The sequence below is a fragment of the Triticum dicoccoides genome, chromosome 2A (assembly GCF_002162155.2).
Source record: "Triticum dicoccoides isolate Atlit2015 ecotype Zavitan chromosome 2A, WEW_v2.0, whole genome shotgun sequence".
Lineage (NCBI taxonomy): Eukaryota > Viridiplantae > Streptophyta > Magnoliopsida > Poales > Poaceae > Triticum > Triticum dicoccoides.
This window is the reverse complement of record NC_041382.1, coordinates 713,053,035-713,075,189: the sequence shown is the minus strand read 5'-3', so window position 1 is coordinate 713,075,189 and position 22,155 is coordinate 713,053,035. Positions and strand designations below refer to the sequence as shown.

Below are 22,155 nucleotides of genomic sequence, written 5' to 3'. Positions count from 1 at the left end.
AATGGCACGCAAGCCTGGAGTTTGCAGTAGCTCTCGCTGCATGCGCCGATGCACGTGCAGGTTAGTTGAGCCAAAAAAGAGAGGGCATGTACCACCTAAAAGATCAGGGAACTGGTGAGATGTGCGGTCCAGGGCCATCGCCGCGCCCTTGGGCTGGCGAGGATTAGAAACGAAACGAAATGGCGCGTGTGGGCACGACCAGAGATCTTGGCGTCAACCCTAATCCCAACACATGTTTATGTGCTTGCCAACATTTTTTTGGGCATGATTGGTAGTAATTGGTTGTACTAATCCAAACACACCCTACACTCCATTTTATTCGCAGCGGAACGATTCAGCTCCGACAGCGAGGCGCGAATCGCACCGGTAGGACGTGGGGATCTTTCCTTTTGACTTGCCCGTCCTCTCTCTCCTCCCGGTGGGCCGTCAGCGGTGACGTCCTCCTCCTCGTGCCTCACCAAACCTCGCAGCACAGCGGACACCAAATCCGGTCAGATTGTGTTTAAAAATCCTCAAAAATCAATCATGGGGAAAGGGAGCTTTTGTTAGCCGCCTGGGATTAGGAACCGCTGCTTAAGAAAATCACTGGAGTGCACGGCCAAGTGCCGCTTGGATTCCGCAGTTTGTTCGTTCGCAGCAAAAAAGATTCCACAGAAGTAGCATACGTACCAGTCAAAAACTAGACCGCGGGTGCAGTTTCGTGCCCTGAGCCCTTCCCGGGAGGTGTATGCCGCTACGTGGAACAGAAACAGCATCTGAAATTCCTGCGCTTTTCTGTGTGTGTTTTTTGTGGTGACATTTGCAGTGACGTTCGTCAAAACGGGACGCAAATCTTCACGTGTGTCTGAGAGACGCGGCAGTTGATACAGCAGCACATTACGAGGACACTGGTGGCTCGATCTCTAGGGGTCACGTGTCACGCTGGCCTACCCTACACAGCGCCGGATTATATTATATGCGTACAAAGCTACGTACAAAAAGGGCAAAGCGGGACCGTGCAACATATTTTTCCACCTCAAAAAAAAAAAGGCGCCGAGAGAAAAATAGAAAGAAAATCGGAACAAGTACTCCTACTGCCCCTTCCTCCCAAAAGGAGAGGAAAAAACAGCGAGTGCAGCTTCCCGTCTCACTTTTAACCCCCTACCATGGCAATCGCCCCGAATCCAAACCCATAAATAATCCCTCCCTCCCAACCTCTCCCCATCCTCCCTCCCACCTCCCAACGAGCCACAGAGGGAGAGAGAGAGCGCCCCGCCCGCGACCTGCTGCAGACCGCGCGAGATGCTGGCGCTGCTTCGGGTGCGCCGCCGCCGCCTCCTCTCCGCCTGATCCCGCCCCCGCGAGGTGAGCTCCGCCGCCGCCGTCCCGCTCTCCCGCTCCGCAGCCAGGCGACCGATCTCGGCGCGACGAGTTTCTCGGTTGGATTTTTCTGAGGTTTTTCCGGGGGCGTGGGCTCTCCTGATTTGGATTGGGTGCCTACTGCTTGTCGCGTAGCCCCTCGGGCCCTTTGGGTGGCTCTCCTTCGTCTCATCTCCCCGGGCAGAGGGAGAAGAAGATAACTCGGCGCCGTTTGCCGCAGAAAGGTTCCCTTTCTTTCTGATTAGTGCGTAAAGCTGCAAAGGCTCGCGGGAATTCCTGCGAGTTTTGGACCGGCTGGGCATGTATTCTCTCGGGATGATGAACCTTTTTCCTTCATCTATTCCTATTTAACTCGCAGTAGGCATGTTCCATCCCATCTTGTAATACTCGTATCTGCTTGACTGCTTACCGATGGATTCAGGAGGTGAAAAATTTGTCCAACTTCCTGCGATTTGTTGTTCTCCTCTCTGTTTTATTTTTTCACTTTCTTGTGCTTATAATTCTGTTTGCGGACCGTGGAGTCGATCGTGCGCGACATGCCTTGCGCTTCATGCGCTGGTCAACGGGTGGAGGTTTAGCGAGGATTATGCTTAATCTGTGTGCAACGAATCTGTATGTCATACAGTGATAGATTGATTAGCTGCCCGAACTCTTCATTGCTACCGTTTCCGTTGACCATTTATCGAGTGAAGACATTGGTGTAGTAGTAGTAGTATACTGATGCTGCAACCTGCGAGTGCATTTATTGGTTAGCTACCAAAGACTCTGCTACCCGTTAATTGATCATTTAGTGCAGAACTTTGTGGGCACATTGATGCTGCAAACATTACAGTGATTGATTGATTGGTTGGCACCGAAATCTTTGTTGGTCGTTGCCCATTTTATTGCTAGTACCTTCGTTTGTAGGATACTGCAGGTCATTGGCTGAATCCTCTCTGGTTTCCTTCGTTTTGTTTCTTGAATTCAGGGGAAGATCGGAACTGAGCGAGTACTGGGGGGATTGCTAAGAGGGAGGCGTCGAGATGGGGTTCGAACCACTGGAGTGGTACTGTCAGCCCGTGAAGGATGGGGCGTGGTCTCGCGCTATGGAGAGTGCATTTGGCGCATACACACCCTGTGGCATTGACTCCTTGGTGGTGTGCATCTCGTACCTCGCACTCTTTGGCGTTTGCTTCTATCGGATATGGAGGACGACCAAAGACTACAAGGTGCAGCGGTACAAGATACGCTCGCCGTACTACAACTATCTGCTTGGGCTGCTTGTGGTGTACTGCATAGCGGAGCCGCTCTACAAGATCGCCACCGGTACCTCCATCATGAACTTGGATGGCCAGTCTGGCCTTGCTCCATTTGAGGTGAGAATGCTTCATATCGTCGTTGTCAAATCTTGGTTTGATTTGTATGCTGGTATGCTATTCCTGCTTGATGAGTATATTTCCCGGGAACTGTGTAGCAATAGATTCTAGGGCTACCTGTAGTTTTGCAGTGAATAAATATTATGTTTGGTATGCATCTCACTCACAAGTGACTAGACTGATTTTATTTCGCTGCAGCAAACTGTTATGGGGTATAGTTACGTGCCACCTACAGTATGCAGATAAAATCTGAAGGAGTATACAACCAATTACCTAGACTTTAGCTTTGACAATAGTTTGTCAGTGGCGTTACATGCACTTCTTTCAGACCTTTACTTCTACCAAGTACTTGTTCCCTTTAGCCTTTTCAGTCGCTTGAAGCTCTACCTGTCTACAGGTTACTTCCTTGGTCATCGAGATTGCTGCCTGGTGCTGTATGCTTACAATGATTTTGCTGGAGACAAAAATTTACATCACTGAATTTAGATGGTACATCCGGTTTGTGGTAATTTACGTATTGGTTGGGAAAGCTGCTATGTTCAATGTTGTGCTTCCAGTGAGGCAGTACTATAGTTCAAGGTATATTACTTAATGAAACTTATTGGATGGTAGAGCTACCCTGTTTAGAGCTCTGTATATGTAGGCTAACTTCTTTATTTTGCTTATTATGCAGTTCAATATTCTACCTATACTGCAGCGAGATAATATGCCAGGTTTGCCCCTTTGTTGTCTACTATCTCCATTCCTTCATGAAAGGTGTATTTTAACTGCTCAAATTCAAGCTTTGACCAACAGTTAATCTATGAATATATGCATTATGGTACACAATTTGATACTACCGTTTTTTTTCTTGGGAAGCACTTCCTTATGATTGTGTTTTTGTAACCATTAACAAAATATTTTACAAGAAATTAATGGTAAAAAATCATACAATATTTTACAAAAAAATCCTGGTATATTCATACTCAGTAAAAAATATGCCATACATTTCGAATAGTAACAATAATCGAATTCCCAAGACCTCTGCTGTATATTGAACACATTTTTCTGCAGTGCGTTTTTGGAATTCTCATGGTGGTGTATCTGCCTAGCTTGGATCCCTACCCGGGTTATACTCCAATCAGGAGCGAGTTGCTTGTTGATGACAATACTGATTATGAACCTCTTCCAGGAGGAGAGCAGATTTGCCCTGAAAGGCATGCCAATATCTTTTCGAGTGAGTAGATATAAATCATTGCACAGTATCAGATACTCACATAATACCCTTCTCTACTCTCATGACCTCTAGAAGTTTATTGATGTAAATCTACTTGCCTTGTTGCTGCTTTTTCATAGGGATATTCTTTTCATGGATGACCCCTCTAATGCAACAAGGATACAAAAGGCCTATCACTGATAGTGATATTTGGAAACTAGATGATTGGGATGAGACTGAAACATTATATAACCGGTATGTTCTACCACAGTTTTGAGTTTTGACTGAAATGAGGATATTTGTACACACTAATTAAACATTGGGATCTTGTCTCAGATTTCAGGAATGCTGGAACAAAGAACTTCAAAAACCCAAACCTTGGCTGCTACGAGCTCTCCATAGTAGCCTCGGTGGAAGGTAAATTTGTACATATGGAACCTATATTTCTCAAAATCTCCACGGTGCGGCTACTTGCTATTTGGTTTGTGCTAACATTCGGTATTTTTCTTAACTTTCAAGGTTCTGGCTAGGAGGATTTTTTAAGGTGTGTGTATAAATATCTAGGCTGTTAATTTAGAAGATCTGCCTTTCAGTTCAGTCTTTATGTTAGTCCGATTTGATCACAATTAATTTGTGTTAATCTGGTAATCATCTCCCCTCCCAAATTTGTAGATTGGCAATGATGCTTCTCAATTTGTTGGCCCAACCGTATTGAGCCTCTTGTTAGAGGTGTGCTTCTCCTTTCATGAAATTTCAGAGTCACAATGGCAAAATGCTCTGTTTTATTAGTTATTTATTTTCATCATACTCAAACTACAACAGTGACTTTGAACACACTGAGAAACCTTGCATATTGTTTAGTTCTGTGTACCACTAAAAGTTTGGTGTTCTTTGGCAGTCTATGCAAAAAGGTGATCCTTCTTGGAATGGGTACATCTACGCTTTCTCAATCTTTGCTGGAGTGGTATGGACTATTTTCATCTCTTGCATGCTGTACATTATATTTCTTTGCTAATGACGCATGCTTGAACTCGTAAGCAATGCTGCTTGGGATTTTAAAAACCCTTTATCCTTGTTAACTTTCTGTACCATTCTCCAGTCACTGGGAGTTCTTGCTGAAGCACAGTACTTTCAGAATGTCATGCGGACCGGTTTCAGATTGAGGTCTACATTGGTAAGTTTTATCTATCAAAGCCTAAAAAGTGCATCACATGCTTTTTAGCTTTCTGTTAAGAGAGTCAATATGCAACCACAGAATACCTGGTCCCACTTTGCTTTGTTGTCACTCTCATTTCTACTTACGATTGATATGGGGCTTGCACCTCCTGATTCGTGCAACACGCACATGTCTTACCTCGTGACTTACTAGTTTACTTTTCCTCATATAAACTAGATAACCTGTCTCAGCTGCCCTAAAAAACACATGGTTAGTTGTCATGCACTAATAAAATTTAGTACTGACAGCAAAGGATTATAATATATCTAGTGTGCAACAATAGAGACCCTGTTCCAAACTTCTAATTTCTACCTTAAATTTTTGTTACACTACTTTAGGTATAGACAAATGTTACTTCTGTCGGAGAAGCTGGCAAGAGCACTTCCTTTCAGTCACAAGAAATTATAATTTATATTACAGACTCAGAGAACAAGTCCAAAGAACACACTAGACATATGGACCACCCCCAATGTTTCAGGAATCACTTCATCATTTTTAGAAAAGTTTGTGGTTTTTTGTTGGCCCACAGATTGCTGCTGTTTTCCGCAAGTCCTTGCGATTGACCAATGATAGTCGTAAGAAATTTGCTTCTGGGAGGATTACAAATTTGATTTCAACTGATGCTGAGTCCCTTCAGGTACGTCGTTAAGACTCAGTTATTGTTTCTATGTTAGAGAGGAGGGAGAAATGCAGTGCGTACATTACATACCGTACATGCGGGTAATTTGTCTCACTTTGCACACTTATAATTTTATCCTTAAATTTGCAGCAAGTATGCCAGCAACTTCACAGTCTATGGTCTGCTCCTTTTCGCATTGTTATTGCCATGGTCCTGCTATATGCGCAACTAGGTCCTGCAGCACTTCTCGGTGCCCTCATGTTGGCTCTTTTGATCCCTATTCAGGTATATCTCTCTTTAAGCACTTGCAATCATGAAAACTCTTGCGTTGCATCTTGAAGTGTGTCTATGCCCTCTGTCCTAGTCCCAAACATTACTAATTGGATTGATGTTGGCATTGGCTGCTACATGTGTTAGAAGGATGTTTTTCATATATAGATTCTTGTGCATAGCCTAGAGTTCATATTAGAGCCTTCATGTGATCATGTAACTGTGAACCTACTGAGTTCCTCCCAGAAACTCCTGGTTATGTTTTTCCTATCTATTTATCGCAATATGTAGATTTTAGTTGACCAAAACTGCAATAACTAATATCCAGAAGGGGCAGTGGTTGAAGTAGACAAGTAGTTATCTCACTTGGTGTCACAATTGAAATCCTTAATCATGGTTCAGTCCATTTTACTGCTTATATTTTTCCCTTTAAGCCAATAATGCCGGTTGGATAGTTGGCAGTTGGATATAATTAGCATATTTTATTCATAAGAATGATATATCTCCGTTAAATTACAGTAGTTTTACTCTTCTTTCAATTTAAAATACACATTTTATGCTTTCAGCATTGGCTGTTTTGGCTGAATTTTTTGTGTATTCATTTTATCAGACAGTTATCATAGGCAAAATGCAAAAGCTTACCAAAGAAGGGTTGCAAAGGACTGACAAACGAATCAGTCTCATGAATGAAATATTAGCTGCGATGGATACAGTCAAGTATGCTTACATCTACTTACACTTTCATTAGTAGTAATATTTGTATAATGTATTTTGGTATAAACTGTCCCAACTGTTTCCCTGTTTAGATGTTATGCTTGGGAGCAAAGTTTCCAGTCAAAGGTGCAGGACATCCGTGACGATGAGCTTTCCTGGTTTCGCAGTGCTCAATTGCTGGCCGCGGTATGTTCCTGTTTTACTTGCATAAGGTTCAGTTGTTTCAAGCTTCATTGTGCGGTGTATTCGTCTGTTCTTTTGTATGTTGGTTGTCACATGGACTTTTTTGTTGCCATATGAGAATCGGAGTTCCGTGCTATAGCACCAACTCTATTGGTGGTTCTTAATCCTATGGGATTTACTTTAAATTAGGGCTGTTACTTGACTTCAAAATAGAACTGAGAGTTTTTACATTCACTAATCTTTGCCTGTTACCCTTTTCCTTGCTTGTTGCAGCTGAATAGCTTTATCCTCAACAGTATTCCTGTCGTTGTCACGGTGGTTTCATTTGGCGTTTACTCTCTGTTGGGGGGTGAGCTGACGGCAGCAAAGGCGTTTACCTCTCTTTCGCTATTTGCAGTGTTAAGGTTCCCACTTTTTATGCTGCCAAATCTGATAACTCAGGTGAGCAAAAGGATGCAATTCTTGTTTTCATGAAGTTATTTTGCAAGAATACTAACAAGTTAACAAGTATCTTTGGATTATTATGCATTGATGATTTTTCTATTCCTTCAATCTGAAATTTCACTTGCCTGTGGCAGACATAGTTAGTTAATTTCTGTAGTTAGCATTTTTATTGTAAACAAATGATGTCTCGACTTGGTTTCCTATTTTTCTTTCCTCAGGAATTCTTTTGTGTTGTTGCCTTACTACTCGTTCTTCTTTTAAATTCAACAGGTTGTTAACTGTAAGGTTTCGTTGAAACGACTGGAAGATCTCCTCTTGGCTGATGAGAGAATACTTATGCCAAATCCACCTATTGATCCTGAGCTTCCAGCCATTTCTATCAAGAATGGAAACTTTTCATGGGAGTTGCAGGTATATGAAGTTCTTTTTTACTATTGCACATGCAGCTTTACATTAAACACTAATCTTCTGATTCTGTGGCCTAGATATTATTTATTGGCAAACAGACACTGGAATATTAGTCATAATCTAGCAGCCTAGCATGCTTTGTTAATGGGAATGACAACTGCAAAAGAGCAGCTAATTAATGAATAGGCGAAGATGTGTTTAGTTCATAATGAATTGGTGGTTATCTTGAGGGTGCCATTCCCCATTAGTTGTGATACGAAGATATTTCCATTTTGCCAGTTCTCTTTCTTTATGACGTTCCTTGAGAATTAAATTTTCAAACATTGGCAGGCTGAGCGACCAACACTATCAAATGTCAATCTGGACGTGCCTGTCGGCAGTTTAGTTGCAATAGTAGGAAGCACTGGGGAGGGGAAGACTTCTCTTATTTCTGCAATGCTTGGTGAAATAGCACCAGTATCAGGATCAGATACCTCAGTGGTCATTCGTGGTTCAGTGGCATATGTTCCTCAAGTTTCATGGATCTTCAATGCTACCGTAAGATACAATATCTTTATTGCTATCATTCTGCTAATTGAACCCTTTATGACTGTACGGAGAAATATCTGTGATATCTACAGGTCCGGGATAACATATTGTTTGGGTCTCCATTCCAACCTTCGCGCTACGGGAGAGCAATAGATTCTACTGCATTACGACATGACCTTGACCTACTCCCAGTAAGTTCCAATGTCCAAATATGCTGTTATTTGACGAAGTGACCTTGCTAGAGAACAAGTTTCTAGTTTTTTAGTTGGGCTGGTTATATTCAAGTTGTGCCTTTGTGCAGTCTGCTTTGTTTCTTTCACCTACCAACTGACAAAGAATGGATTTTCTTGTCCTTGTTTCAGGGTGGCGATCTCACAGAGATTGGAGAAAGGGGAGTGAATATTAGTGGGGGGCAAAAACAAAGAGTTTCAATGGCAAGAGCTGTTTATTCTGATTCAGATGTTTACCTATTTGATGATCCACTGAGTGCATTAGATGCCCATGTTGGTCGACAGGTGCATTCGTCTTGCTTCCTTTGTGATGCTTTCTATTTTTTAATCTTTCCGTACTCAGACTCGATGATTAGGAGTTGGTGATGGTGTTTCTTTGGTTGATATTAGTCATCCTTTTGTCGTGATCTCTTCATACCTAGGTGGCAGAAAGAGTATTGAGCGTTTTAAACATTGACATTCTTCCTTCAGAAACAGTTCAAGACATGTGCAATGCTGTGCAAATTTAACTTGATTTCAACAGATATACAAGATATAACATCCTCGCTTGATAATATGTAATTGATACACTATTCATGTAGTTCTTTGAACTCCCCACTTTATAGTGTATAGAACTTAATTCTTGAAAGAGAGAACAATGTTGGACAACTTACCCTAATTTATTCCAGATTTTGGATATGAAAAATAAATAAAACTACTTAATGCTTGTGGATATATTCATCCATGGCCTTTTCTCAGTGTTAATACTACTACATAATCTTATTTAATTACCCTTTATGAATGCAGGTATTTGATAAATGTATCAAAGAAGAGCTACGGCACAAAACTCGGGTCCTCGTTACTAATCAGCTGCATTTTCTGCCATATGTGGATAAAATACTGCTAATCCATGATGGAGTAGTTAAAGAGGAGGGTACATTTGATGAACTTAGTAATACTGGGGAGCAGTTCAAAAAACTTATGGAAAATGCTGGAAAGATGGAGGAACAAACAGAAGAGAAACAAGACGAAAACAAGTCACAGGATGACATAAAGCACACTGAAAATGGGGACGTAGTAATAGCTGATGGTGGTCTGCAAAAGAGCCAGGATAGTTTGAGTAAAACAAAGCAGGGAAAATCTGTTCTTATTAAGCAAGAGGAACGTGAAACTGGAGTTGTCAGTACGAAGGTCCTTTCACGGTAAAAGCTACTACCGTGCAATATCATATTTGATGTATAATATATATCATATTTGATGTATAATGCAATGTAGAAAAAAGGTGTAAAGTAGGCTGATGATTGTGCATATATATCTATGTTAGCATTCTCTATGTTGCCCTAAAGCTTGGTGATTTTTAAATTATCTTTATCCATATATGGATATCAATTAGATTTTTAGTGTCTTTAGTAGCTTTAAATATTCTATAAGACTTAATGGATCATAAAGCCCTAGAAAATATACTTACTATGTTTATTTTGCAGCTACAAAAATGCAATGGGAGGTATTTGGGCGGTGTCCGTCCTCTTCTTGTGCTATACACTGACTGAAACTCTACGAATTTCAAGTAGCACATGGTTGAGCATTTGGACTGATGAGGGTTCTCTGAATATCCATGGCCCTGGTTACTACAACTTAATCTATGGCATTCTTTCTTTTGGGCAGGTATTTACACTCATTACCTTTTCTTTTCCCACTTTCTTTTGGTGTGTGTGTCTGATTGATCACATGCAAGCTGACAAATTGACAAAATCTTGGTTCAGGTTCTAGTCACTCTCACGAATTCTTACTGGCTGATCACGTCAAGTCTTCGAGCTGCCAAGAGGTTGCATGACTACATGCTCCGGTCTATATTAAGAGCTCCCATGGTATTTTTTCACACCAATCCACTTGGACGGATCATCAACAGATTTTCGAAGGATTTGGGTGACATTGACAGGAATCTTGCTGTCTTCGTCAACATGTTTATGGCACAAATATCTCAGTTGCTCTCAACATTTGTTCTCATCGGTGTTGTCAGCACTATGTCTCTTTGGGCTATCATGCCACTTCTGATTTTATTTTATGCAGCCTACCTTTATTACCAGGTAATTTCATGTGAGATGACTACTAAACAACTGTAATTTTGCTTTTACATGTACCTTATTGACACTTTATAACCTTGTTTTCTCAGGCCACATCACGCGAGGTAAAGCGCATGGATTCTATTACTAGGTCTCCTGTGTATGCTCAGTTTTCAGAGGCATTAAATGGTCTGTCCACAATCCGTGCCTACAAAGCCTATGATAGAATGTCAAACATCAATGGGAAATCAATGGACAACAACATCAGGTTCACACTCGTGAACATGAGTTCAAATAGGTGGCTAGCCATCCGGCTGGAAACATTGGGTGGCATCATGATATGGTTCACGGCAACATTTGCTGTCATGCAAAACCAACGAGCAGAGAATCAGAAGGCCTTTGCTTCCACGATGGGTCTTCTTCTTACCTATACCCTCAATATCACCAATCTGCTCACAGCTGTTCTTCGTCTTGCTAGTCTTGCTGAAAACAGCATGAATGCTGTTGAACGTGTGGGAACATACATTGAGTTGCCTTCTGAGGCTCCTCCTGTCATTGAGGATAACAGGCCACCTCCTGGTTGGCCATCATCTGGTATCATCAAGTTTGAAGATGTTGTGCTTCGGTACCGACCAGAACTTCCTCCTGTTCTTCATGGAATATCATTCATTATTAATGGAAGTGAGAAGGTAGGAATAGTTGGCAGAACAGGTGCTGGTAAATCTAGCATGCTTAATGCTTTGTTCCGTATTGTGGAGCTGGAGCGAGGGAGAATATTGATTGATGATTGTGATACTTCTAAGTTTGGAATTTGGGATTTGCGAAAAGTGTTAGGAATAATACCACAGGCACCGGTCCTCTTTTCAGGTTTGTTACTATACATAAGATCTTAATGTGTGCTTTATGTAATTTTTCTTACGGATGCTTTATGTAAATTAGTACAGTAGTTATGTACAGAAATCCAAATATGTGGCTCTAGTCTGTTCTTCCGACGACTTCAATTATTTGCTTCAATGATTGTTTTATGTATGGCTATCCAGGTACTATTCGATTTAATCTGGATCCTTTCAGCGAGCATAATGATGCGGATCTATGGGAGGCTCTTGAAAGGGCTCATCTAAAAGATGTCATAAGGAGGAATGCTCTAGGGCTAGATGCTGAGGTAAGCTGCATGTTTACCTTTATTTATCTTATCCTGTCTTTTTTTGACAAACGATAAATTCTTGCACAAATTTACCAGTTTGTTGTGCCAGACTAACTGTAGCACATGGAACTGGTAAGCATTTGCCAATCTATGAAGTTCTAGGAGTTTGTTTAGAATGTTAGAAAGGGGTTGCAAAACAATAGACTACTGCTGCTTTTGACATAGTAGAGAATTTAATGCCGAATAACCAGACTTTGGCCCTTTTTACCACCTTTACAGTAGATCCCTTGTTCTTTTGAGAATAATCATATGGAAAGTTCTTGCTGAACATCACTCATTCACTCTGTTAACAGGTTTCTGAGGCTGGTGAAAATTTTAGCGTTGGACAGCGGCAGCTGCTGAGTTTAGCTCGTGCATTGCTACGAAGGGCAAAGATACTTGTTCTTGATGAGGCAACAGCAGCAGTTGATGTTCGAACTGATGCTCTTATACAGAAGACAATCAGAGAAGAATTCAAGAGTTGTACAATGCTTATAATCGCTCACCGCTTGAACACTGTTATCGACTGTGACAGGTTGCTTATTCTAAGTTCTGGGAAGGTATGATAATGGATAGAGCTTTGTTCTTTCATTCCTGGACATGCGTCTCATTTGAATTGGTGCTAGTATATTCATGTCATGCGCTGATTTTCTAAAGTAATGAGTAGTCCTGTTTATTTCGAGCTGGTCAAAGCTGGGATTTACTAGCTTTGGTGTGGATGGTTTTTGAGTGTTTTTTGGATTCTAACAAGAGTCCAAGGGTGTATTATCGATTTACTTTTTACAGCTGTGAAATAGATTGCTGTAAGTAGATCCGTGCACTCCACCCGAAGAAGTTTATACTATTTTTTATGTTTAATCACACATATTCTTTTTTCCTCAACTGCACAACTCTTGGTACCCCAAACTTAGTTTAAAGTAATATTTTGTTTCAGATTTCGGAATTTGACACCCCCGAGAACCTTCTGAGCAATGAGGATGGTGCTTTCTCCAAGATGGTTCAGAGCACAGGGCCTAGCAATGCAGAATATCTTAAGGTAATGTGCAGCTGCTACCATGTTTATTTTCTATAATCTTGTCATATGCACTTCTTCATAGAATAGAGCTAATAATGCCTATCGTCATTAACTTGGCTCAAGTACACATAGTTGGCCTACTTTCAGTGCGAACATTGATATGTATTTTGATCCATTTTTTCTGTGAAAAATCAAACAGTCTCTTGTGCTTGGGAATGGTGAAGAGAGGCTGCGAAAGGAAGAAAGTAAGCTGCAAGATATTCAGAGGAAATGGGCCGCGTCGAACCGATGGGCTGTTGCTGCCCAGTTTGCGCTTGCTGCTAGCCTCGCATCATCCCACAGCGACCTTCTCTCATTGGAGGTTGCTGAGGGAAACAACATCCTCAGGAAAACAAAGGACGCAGTAATCACCCTGCAGGGCGTCCTTGAAGGGAAGCACAACACTGAAATCGAGGAGTCGCTCACCGAGTATCAGGTTCCATCTGATAGGTGGTGGTCGTCACTTTACAAAGTCATCGAAGGTAACTGCTTTAGTTTCACTTTCTGACATGCTTTCACACTTTCCCTTCGGTATTCAGCTGTAACCCTAGTAATCCGACCCCATGCTAAAAATCTGTTACGTGTTGCTTTCAGGCCTCGCCACGATGAGCAAACTGGGGCGCAACCGTCTACGGCAACCTGGTTACAGTTTTGAAAACCACGGGTCCATTGACTGGGATCAAATTTAGGTGTAGAACACTGCATTGCTGCGCTACTGAATCCCTGGAACCGCATCGTGGAATAGTTTGGGGGTGTGCATTAATCAGGCACGGTTTAATTTCTACAGTATTGTAGTACATTTTTGTACATTTCATTGCCAGTACATTGACGTGCAAGTCGGGAGTTACTCAGTAGAAACGCCGTCTTGATGCCTATCTGAAGGCGAATAACAAGGGATTTTGTAGCAGTGGCAGTCTTGTAATGTCGTCCGCATGGGTTACATTTCTTGTGCCCAATCTCGGTAATCAGCGTACCCGAAATTTTGATAATATTGTGCAATACGAGTGTACGTGGATTCTTTATGTCCTGATGGTTATGTCCAGTCTTTCTTTGCTTGATATAAATAACACGTTTGTCTGCCTCGGAATATCGAGTTTGAGATTTTTCCTAGTCACAGAACGGGAATATCCTCAATGGCTTGTGTAGTTGTTCGGATAGGCTCATATTCTTGAATTAGACGACAGAAAAATCACTCTCCCAGAGGGAGTACACACTGGAATACTGATCTCGAGATCATTTCTTGCTACTTGGAGAATGTCACTTCCTGAGCAGCTTAGGCTGTCGCATTGATGAGCCAATTGTCAGATAAGACCACCTATGCTTTTGTATTGACAGAAAAGACCACTTGCAATCTATATTGATAGAGAAGACCACGTACGCTGTGGTGGCAGATCCGCCCACCGCCATGTGGCACCTGCCGCCACGGGCAACGGCGGCACCTTGCCTGCCACTGAATTTCAAGTGAGTGTGAGAGCTGGAACGGAATGGTGACATGTCAGTAGCGGCAGCTTCCACATCACAGGCGACAGCCTGAGGGAGTGACGACATGGCCCGCCACCGCGTCGCTGTTTCGTTCCAGCTCCCGCGTTCGCTCAAAATCCCGTGGCAGGCGAGCTGCCACCTCCGCCTGTTATAATCTTTTCTGTCAATACCGATTGCAGGTGGTCTTTTCTGTCAATATGAAAGCGTATGTGGTTTTATCTGACAAAAATTCGACCCAAAGGTCCCTCGTATGCGGATGGGGAGGAGACATTAAGAAGAACATAATTTTTGGATTTCCCTACTCAGAGGCCCATATTTTCAAGTAGAAGAGCTCGGGATTTTTTTAAAAGTGATCTAAAAGATCTTATATTACTTTACAGAGGGAGCACATGGGAGATCGAAGCAAGGTGTTGCTTGGCGCTTAGAGAGTACAGTAAATCGACCTTAATCCAAGAGTTGCAATGCGCACACGAAGTGAATCAAGATGAAAACCCTCTACCTATGCCACACCATCATGCCTTTTTAACACAGTACAATCGTAGATACTAACATACATGCACATTTATCCACCTCTATAAATGGACACCTGCACACCTTACCCCTATAGACACCTTCGAGATACTAACACAACATGAAGTCAATCTCAAGTGCCTTGTAGTTGACGGGTGCCTTTTGACTGGATCAAGGGGGAGATATCCAAAACTGGAATTGCATCGATTCAAGTATCGGAAACCCGTGTCAAGCAAAATTAGTTAGATCCTCTTTAGTTTACAGGATTTCTAAAATGTGGGAACGTGAGATTTTTTTTAGGAATTGTATGTCATGGCATGTTGAATCCTACGAATTGAAAAGCAACAATGTGTAAAAACACATGCACTTTCTTGAAGAATTAGGTGTATGCCATGGTTGTCACTGAAACAAATAACACATTTCATGAGATTGAAATCAACGGAAAATTTGGATCTCAAGTAAGATCTCTTAGCAACTCGTGAAGCCTCTCGCGTGGGCCCCTAGTAAATTGTCCCACCGAGTCCATAGAACCTGACAAGGCATAAAAACTTAGTTGGAGAGTCTAACAAGGCTTAAAAAACTTGGTCCCAACATAGTTTTTTAGAGACTTCCCCAGCTTGGTTTTAGTTTTCCTGTTACAACCATAGTTCCACTTACTATTGTCGGGCTTACTGGTAAATACTTCCTCCGTTCCTTGATATAAGGTGTATAGATTTTTGAGAAAAAAATCCGAAATATAAGGTGCATTACGTTGCACCACTCGTTTGGATTTTTTAGGGATTTGATTACATTTTCTTATATCAAGCAAGCTCCTCTATTTTATCATGTCAATTAGTAAGCTGTAATCCCGCTCAAAACTTGTGAAAATTTTCCTCCACGTGCGTTCTTTAATTTTTGCGCCAAAAACTATACACCCTATATTTAGGAACAGAGGGTAAAGAAAACTATGATAATATTTGCCATATTCTAGGCAAGAACTCGAAGCAGATAAGGTGGGAGACGATGTTCTTGATCATTCTTAAGGTGGCAGATATTTGCCTTGTACGTCTTTATCATTCTTAATTTGTGCAATGTAGATTACTCTTTTAGTGGGAGACAATGTTCCGGTCGATAGCGAGGTGCCCGCAGTGACTTTGTAAATCTTGAAGTTTCCCAACTCCGACCTGGCCTTCATTAGGCATTGTGTGTGGTGGTGTGAGTGTGCGCGTGTGTGCATCTACGTTTTAATCATTGTTGACCATTCACATGCAAGCATAATTCTATGAACTGTCATTAATATCATCTTTCCGTATCAAAAAGATCCAACCACAAAAGAGTTTAACACTCGGCTACATATGAAGATGCACATAGTCCAGACACACAAAGTTCCACATAAGTACATGACTTTTCATATCTTTATGTAATACATGAAGATCACATCACAAGTAGCTTATTTGAATTTAAAACACAACATGTACAATTAGAATTTAAGGACACATAAATAAAGTTGCTACAGATACCGAATTGGAAGGCTCACACCCCACACATATGGCTTTGACAACAAACAAGACCATGCAAAGACCCGGATAGGGAAACGACGGTTCAGCGGGGCAGCTGTACGTGGAGAGTTGCACGCAACCACAGATCCTCCTTCTTCCTAGCAGTGATTCCCATGGTTTCTGTCATGTCAAGATCACCGGGAAGAATGCCATCTGGGAGAGCCCAGTCAAAATAAAATAGGAGACTTGCGAGTGCTAGCTCAATATTCGCGATCCCAAAATGCATCCCGGGGCAAATCCGACGTCCGGCACCGAAAGGTGTGAACTCAAAGTCGTTGCCTTTGTAATCTATCTTACTACCCATAAATCTATCTGGCACGAATGCTTCTGGTTCGTCCCAGTATTCCGGGTCCCTTGAGATAGCCCAAGCATTCACAAGAACAGTAGCACCTTTGGGAACATCATAGCCAAGTATATTGCATTGTTCTTGGCATTCCCTTGGCAATAATAATGGACCAGGTGTGTGCAATCGCATGGTCTCCTTGATGACACAATGCAAGTAGCTTAGCTGGCCTAGACCCTCCTCGGTTACCTCCATTTGTCCCATGAAGGCACCCCTGACCTCAGCTTGTGCTCTAGACATCACGCTAGGGTTTTGCATCAACTCTGCCATGGCCCACAGTAGCGTTGTTACTGGTGCCTCAACCCCTCCTGCAAAAACATCCTATGTTCTTTTTCTAGTTGGTGAAACCGTGGATTGAAAGAAAAACTAGTGCGTAAACACACACACACACACACACACACACACACACACACACACACACACACACACACACACATGAATTCATTTTTAATATACTTCAGATGCCACAAAGTGAGTCTAATGAAACGAATCAGTTTGAGATTATATATTTCATACTATTTGCACATAAACTATTTTTCTATGTAAAAATGGCACAGTGAATAAAGTAAAGGCTTCGATGATATTTTTTCGTAAAACTTGTACTTATATATCTTAGAATAATTAATAAAGTATAATAAGAATGATAAAGATGTACTAATAAGTTTGTTTAGGTGGTATAGCGTGAGAGTATATATATATACTTCTACTACATCCGTCCTGTTTTATTAGTCCCCTTTATAATTTGTGCTCAATTTTGACCAAAGATTCAACTCACAAAATGTTAGTGCATGTTATAAAAAATTATATCGTTGGATTCATATTTAAGCATAGTTTTTAATGATATTATTTTTGGGACATGCATGAATATTTTGTTAGTTAAATTTATGGTTAAAATTTGGCACGTATCACAATGGGAACCAATAAACTAGGACGGAGGTAGTAGTTAGGAGTGCAGAAAATTAGTAGCTAGGAACAAAATAACTTACGAAAATCACTGCTTTGATATTGTCCATGGTGAGGGGGAACTGAAGGTTGCCTTCTCGTTTGATCCTCAAGAGGACATCGATCAGGATTTCCTGGTGCACATCCATGGAGGACCTTCTCTCAAGATGCTCACAGATGACGCGTTCCAGGAACAATAGCGACGAGTCCCGGCAGACCGCAGCCCTGTGCAGCGTGCTGCTCAGAGTGCGTGCTAGCCACGACGACGGGAACAAGTCGGATATGGTGAGGCTACCTATCAGCCGCACCGCCTCTTTCACATGACCGAGCAAGGTGCCAACGTCGCTGTCCTTGAACCGGGTACCCATGATTGAGTGCACCGTTGTGTCCGTCCCGTGGATGGTGAGCATCTTACTCAGGTTCACAAGTGGCTCCGACTTTGATGCGGATGAGATGGAGCGGATGAGCACGCTCACCTCCTGCTCACGGGTGGGACGGAAAGAGTTGATGCGCTTGGCGTTCAGCAGCGCGACGATGCAAATCTTGCGGAGCTGCCGCAAGTGCTCGCCGTACGGGGCAAAGGAGATCCCGGGGCCATGCTCGTTCAACACCTTGGCAGATGCGCTCAGCGGCCTGGTGCAGAAGACGTGGTCGTGCGTCTTCATGATCTCCTTGGCAGCCTCGGCGCTGGAGGCGATGATCACTGGGACCTTGCCGAACTTGAGGAGCATCAGAGGCCCATGGCGTCGGGAGAGGTCCCGTAAGGCACGGTGTGGGAGGGCGCCGAAAAGGTGGTGGAGGCTGCCGATGACAGGAAGCTGCCATGGGCCCGGAGGGAGCCGTAGACCGCGGTTGCCGGAGCCAAAGAACGCTCTGGAGAAGCGAAAGATGGTGTACACAAGTGGAAGAAGAGCTAGGAGATAGTAGCATGCATCACCGTCCATGACTGGCTACTAGACAACTAGTGTGGACGATGTCTGATCAATGCCGAATTGTACAAGATTGGGTTTCTGGATGGAGAGCTCAAGTAATCACATTATATAGGCAACGTTTGTGGTGGTTGCTTGATGCTACTTTTGTTAAAAACCATATATTATCATTTCTAGCTACATAGCCGAAGCGGCCAAACCAAGGCCATCACCCACGCCAAGATCTCTAATCTTAGGGCATCTCCAGCCGTTGGCCCCCCAGGAGGGGCAAAAAATCGTCCCCTGGGGCGCACCGGCGCTAAACCGCGCACTGGAGGCGTGATGCCCCCCAGTCGCGGCCCCCCACGGGTTTTTAAAATGTTCAAATTCGGCGCAAACACAACGCAAACACGGGCGAGTTCGTTCAAATTTAAACATATTTTACAAAAAAAAGAAAAAAACTACCGCGGGCTACCCCCGCCGTCTCCCTCGCCGCCCGCCTCGCCGCCCGCCCACGCGGTTCTACATGCCGAGGAGGCTGTAGAACCGCGTGTAGTCACCGCCGCCGCCGCCGTCGTCGTCGCCCCCGCCTACGCCTCCGCCGTCCCTGCTGCATCCCTCCCCCGGTTGGCGCGGCGGGTTGGACGGTCCGGGGGCGTCGTCGTCGGAGCTATCGAGGACGACGACACCGTCCTCGTCCTCGCGCCCACGTTTGCGGACGACGATCTCCTCTAGGGCCCAGCGCCGCCGTACCATCTCCTCGCGCACGTAGTCGTCGCGCGACCACCGCATGGCGTCCTCGTCAGAGAAGCCGCACCGGGCTATCTCCTTGTACTCCGGGGGGAGGCTGGACTCCACCTTGGGCTCGACGAGGGCGCCGGAGCTGCGGGTACGCGCGCGGACAGGCGTGTCCTGGGGCTCCGGCTTGACGGGACGGAGGTGGAGGCAGGGAGAGCCGCCGGAGCTGCGGGTACGCGCGCTGACAGGCGTGTCCTGGGGCTTCGGCTTGACGGGGCGGAGGTGGAGGCAGGGAACGCCGCCGGACGAGGAGGAGGACGCCCCGGTCTCCATGCGCCTCGGCGTCCAGGAGCTTCCCCGACGGCGTGAGAAGGACGGGGGAGCGGGGTACTCGAGGCGCGGCGTGTTGCCGCCCTCGATGTACTCGAGGACGGCCTCCAACGTGCGGCCGGGCACGCCCCACCACCGGCGCCAGCCATCGGAGTTGAGCCTACCGGAGGGCACGACGCCGTTGGTGGCCTCGAGCTGCTCGGCGTGACGGCGGCGGAAGTAGGGCTCCCAGAGCGGGCTGTCGGGGACGTACCGTGGCCCCTCCCTCGCCGCCCGCGGCAGGGATGCGTGGATGCATGCGATCTCCGCACGCCGCGTCACCCCGGTGGGTGGTGGTGGCACCGGCACGCCGCCGGCGCTGATCCTCCAAGCCCCGGGCACCCGCATGTCCGGCGGGACCGGGTACTCGGCCTCGAAAAGGAGGCGAGCCTCGTCCTCGTGCAGATGACGGCGCCCGAATCCGTTCGCCGCCGCGCCGTCGCCTGGGAAACGCTCGGCCATGCTTTCTCAACTGGTGACGGCGAGAGGAGAAAAAGGGGGAGAAATGAGCGCGTCGTCGGTGGATGATCGGGGTGAGTCTCTCCGGCGCGCTTGCAGTCGGCTTTTATAGGCGGAGACACCGCGTGGTAGGCTTGGCTGGCGCGTTACGCGTGGCGTCATTGCATGGCGGCCGAGGGACGCGCCGCCCAGCCTTCACTGCGCCGCCCGTGAGGCATCAATGGAGGCTGACCGGCGCGGCAGCGCGCGGCAATTTTGGCATCGATTCGCCGCGGGAAACGAGGCGATGAGGACGACGAAGGGGCGAGAAGAGGGTAGAGTCGCTAACGCGGCGGGCCCGCGGCTCTTTGCGCCAAAAACGATTCGCCCGACGCCCCCGAGTGACCCCCAGCACGCCAGGTTCGGGTTGGGTCCGCCGGCGCCAATTTCGGCCCGAGCCGGCGAAAACTGGGCTCTTGGGGGCGCGACTGGGCCGATTTTTTGACGCCGACGAACGAAAAGACGCCTGGGGGGCCTTCTTGGGGGCGCGGCTGGAGATGCCCTTACGAACTAGACCATGTAGCCAAAATTCCAATATAGTTGGTATGCTATGTGCTCGATACAGGTTGGGAACCACCTGAATGATTGACCATGTAGCGCAAGCGAAGTTCCATGGAAAGAAAAGGTGTCTAATTGTTTCATCTTTAGCCCTGCAATTTTTTTTCTTTCATCTTTAGTATAGAAACAACATTGCCTTGCAAGGTTATGTTTAGGGACTAGGGAGAATCAGTCTTTGTTGCAGAAGAAGGTAGTAGAGAGTTGTATCCCTAGTAATAGTACATGGTAGTACAAATGAATACTCCATTTAATTAGTAGAGTATATTAAACATCTTCATGCTAATGCAAGGGCAATGTCGACATTTCATCAAAACCAGCCCCCTTTTCACTCAAGCACACACACATGTGGCCTGAATTCCCGGACCGAGCATACCCCGACCTGCTTGGTAAGATGTACATGTTATGTTATGATCTAAATTCGTATATAAGTATAACGGCTAACTTATGATAAATGGCGCGATACAAAGTCTGAAAGGGATGTCAACAGGGTTCCGTTTAAACCCACTATATAATCGAACAGTTTAAAATTTTGTTTTTTTCCAGGAAAATGAACTACGGAGCTAGGTATAACTAACTAAACGGGACTTGCGGACACCATTTATTGCCATTTACATCCCTACAGTATGAAGTTAGCTCACATGGACCGCCCCCGTCAGGGATGTCTGGGGTTAAGTCACCGTTATTATAAGTAGAGTTAAATACATTGGAGGTCCTAAAAAGTTTCTGGGCAGTGTCACTTAGTCCTACTTTCAAAACACATGTTTAGGCCCTAATTCTATAGTAAGTGGTTCACCCAAGGTTTTTTTTCCTACACAATCGCTTACTGATCTTCTCATGTGGCGCATTGACCCACGCCACGTCGACTTATGGCCACTAGCAGATGAGGAACATTGCAAAAAAAAAAACCCTAATTTTGCCACTATCCTCCCGTAGCTATGTGATTTCCTCAACTTTGCCACACTCACTAGTTGTAGGCATTGATTTAGTTCGATTTGCACTGTCTCATTAAGTTTCTCAATCCGATTGCTCTGATTTGAGGTTGGGGAAGGAGCTTGTGGAGGAGGCGGAGTCGACGACGATGCTGCAACACTCCTCTTCATCACCTGCTTCCCCGCCAAGGAGCTTGTTGTCTGAGCCATGGGGACGGTATGGGTGCGCTCGGGCGCGTGCGAGAGAGAGAGAGAGAAAGAGAGAGGGAGGGAGAAAGAGAGAGAGGATTTTGGTAGGGACTGAGGAATGTCAAGAGGGGGGAGGGGGTTTACAAGGGGCTTTCTATAAAAAGAGCAACCACATGGGCCTATAAGTGGATGTGACATGGATCAAGGCGTCACGTGAGCAGGTCAGTGCCCGCTCATGCATAAGAGGACCTGGGGTGAACCACTTGCTATAAGATTAGGACCTGAACGTGCATTTTGAAAGAAGTAGGACTAATTTAACACTGCCCATAAACTTTTAAGACCTTTAGTGTA

The 22,155-nt window shown here is 44.7% G+C and overlaps 2 protein-coding genes across 3 annotated transcripts; one reads left to right on the top strand and one right to left on the bottom strand.

Moving 5' to 3' along the window:
• Positions 1 to 1,169: 1,169 nt before the first annotated feature.
• Positions 1,170 to 13,827, top strand: LOC119356500 (ABC transporter C family member 2-like). Of its 2 annotated transcripts, none has more exons than XM_037623459.1 (29): positions 1,170 to 1,344; positions 2,327 to 2,714; positions 3,112 to 3,293; positions 3,388 to 3,427; positions 3,768 to 3,930; positions 4,050 to 4,164; positions 4,246 to 4,326; positions 4,429 to 4,453; positions 4,582 to 4,638; positions 4,808 to 4,873; positions 5,009 to 5,083; positions 5,655 to 5,762; positions 5,895 to 6,029; positions 6,625 to 6,731; positions 6,821 to 6,914; positions 7,185 to 7,352; positions 7,626 to 7,766; positions 8,094 to 8,300; positions 8,384 to 8,482; positions 8,654 to 8,806; positions 9,308 to 9,702; positions 9,985 to 10,165; positions 10,264 to 10,587; positions 10,674 to 11,430; positions 11,604 to 11,725; positions 12,061 to 12,306; positions 12,681 to 12,782; positions 12,961 to 13,282; positions 13,395 to 13,827. In XM_037623459.1, exons 2-29 carry the CDS (start codon positions 2,382 to 2,384, stop codon positions 13,487 to 13,489), a joined length of 4,893 nt encoding a protein of 1,630 aa, XP_037479356.1. In that variant the 5' UTR covers positions 1,170 to 1,344; positions 2,327 to 2,381; the 3' UTR covers positions 13,490 to 13,827. The 2 variants fall into 2 exon arrangements, with proteins under 2 accessions (XP_037479356.1, XP_037479357.1); XM_037623460.1 differs by lacking the exon at positions 1,170 to 1,344 and adding an exon at positions 1,590 to 1,720.
• A 2,481-nt stretch (positions 13,828 to 16,308) lies between these two features.
• Positions 16,309 to 18,361, bottom strand: LOC119352005 (5-epiaristolochene 1,3-dihydroxylase-like). The gene is made up of 2 exons (XM_037618763.1): positions 17,660 to 18,361; positions 16,309 to 16,994 (listed from the first exon to the last, which is right to left on the bottom strand). Exons 1-2 carry the CDS (start codon positions 18,344 to 18,346, stop codon positions 16,374 to 16,376), a joined length of 1,308 nt encoding a protein of 435 aa, XP_037474660.1. The 5' UTR covers positions 18,347 to 18,361; the 3' UTR covers positions 16,309 to 16,373.
• Between the last annotated feature and the right edge of the window lie 3,794 nt (positions 18,362 to 22,155).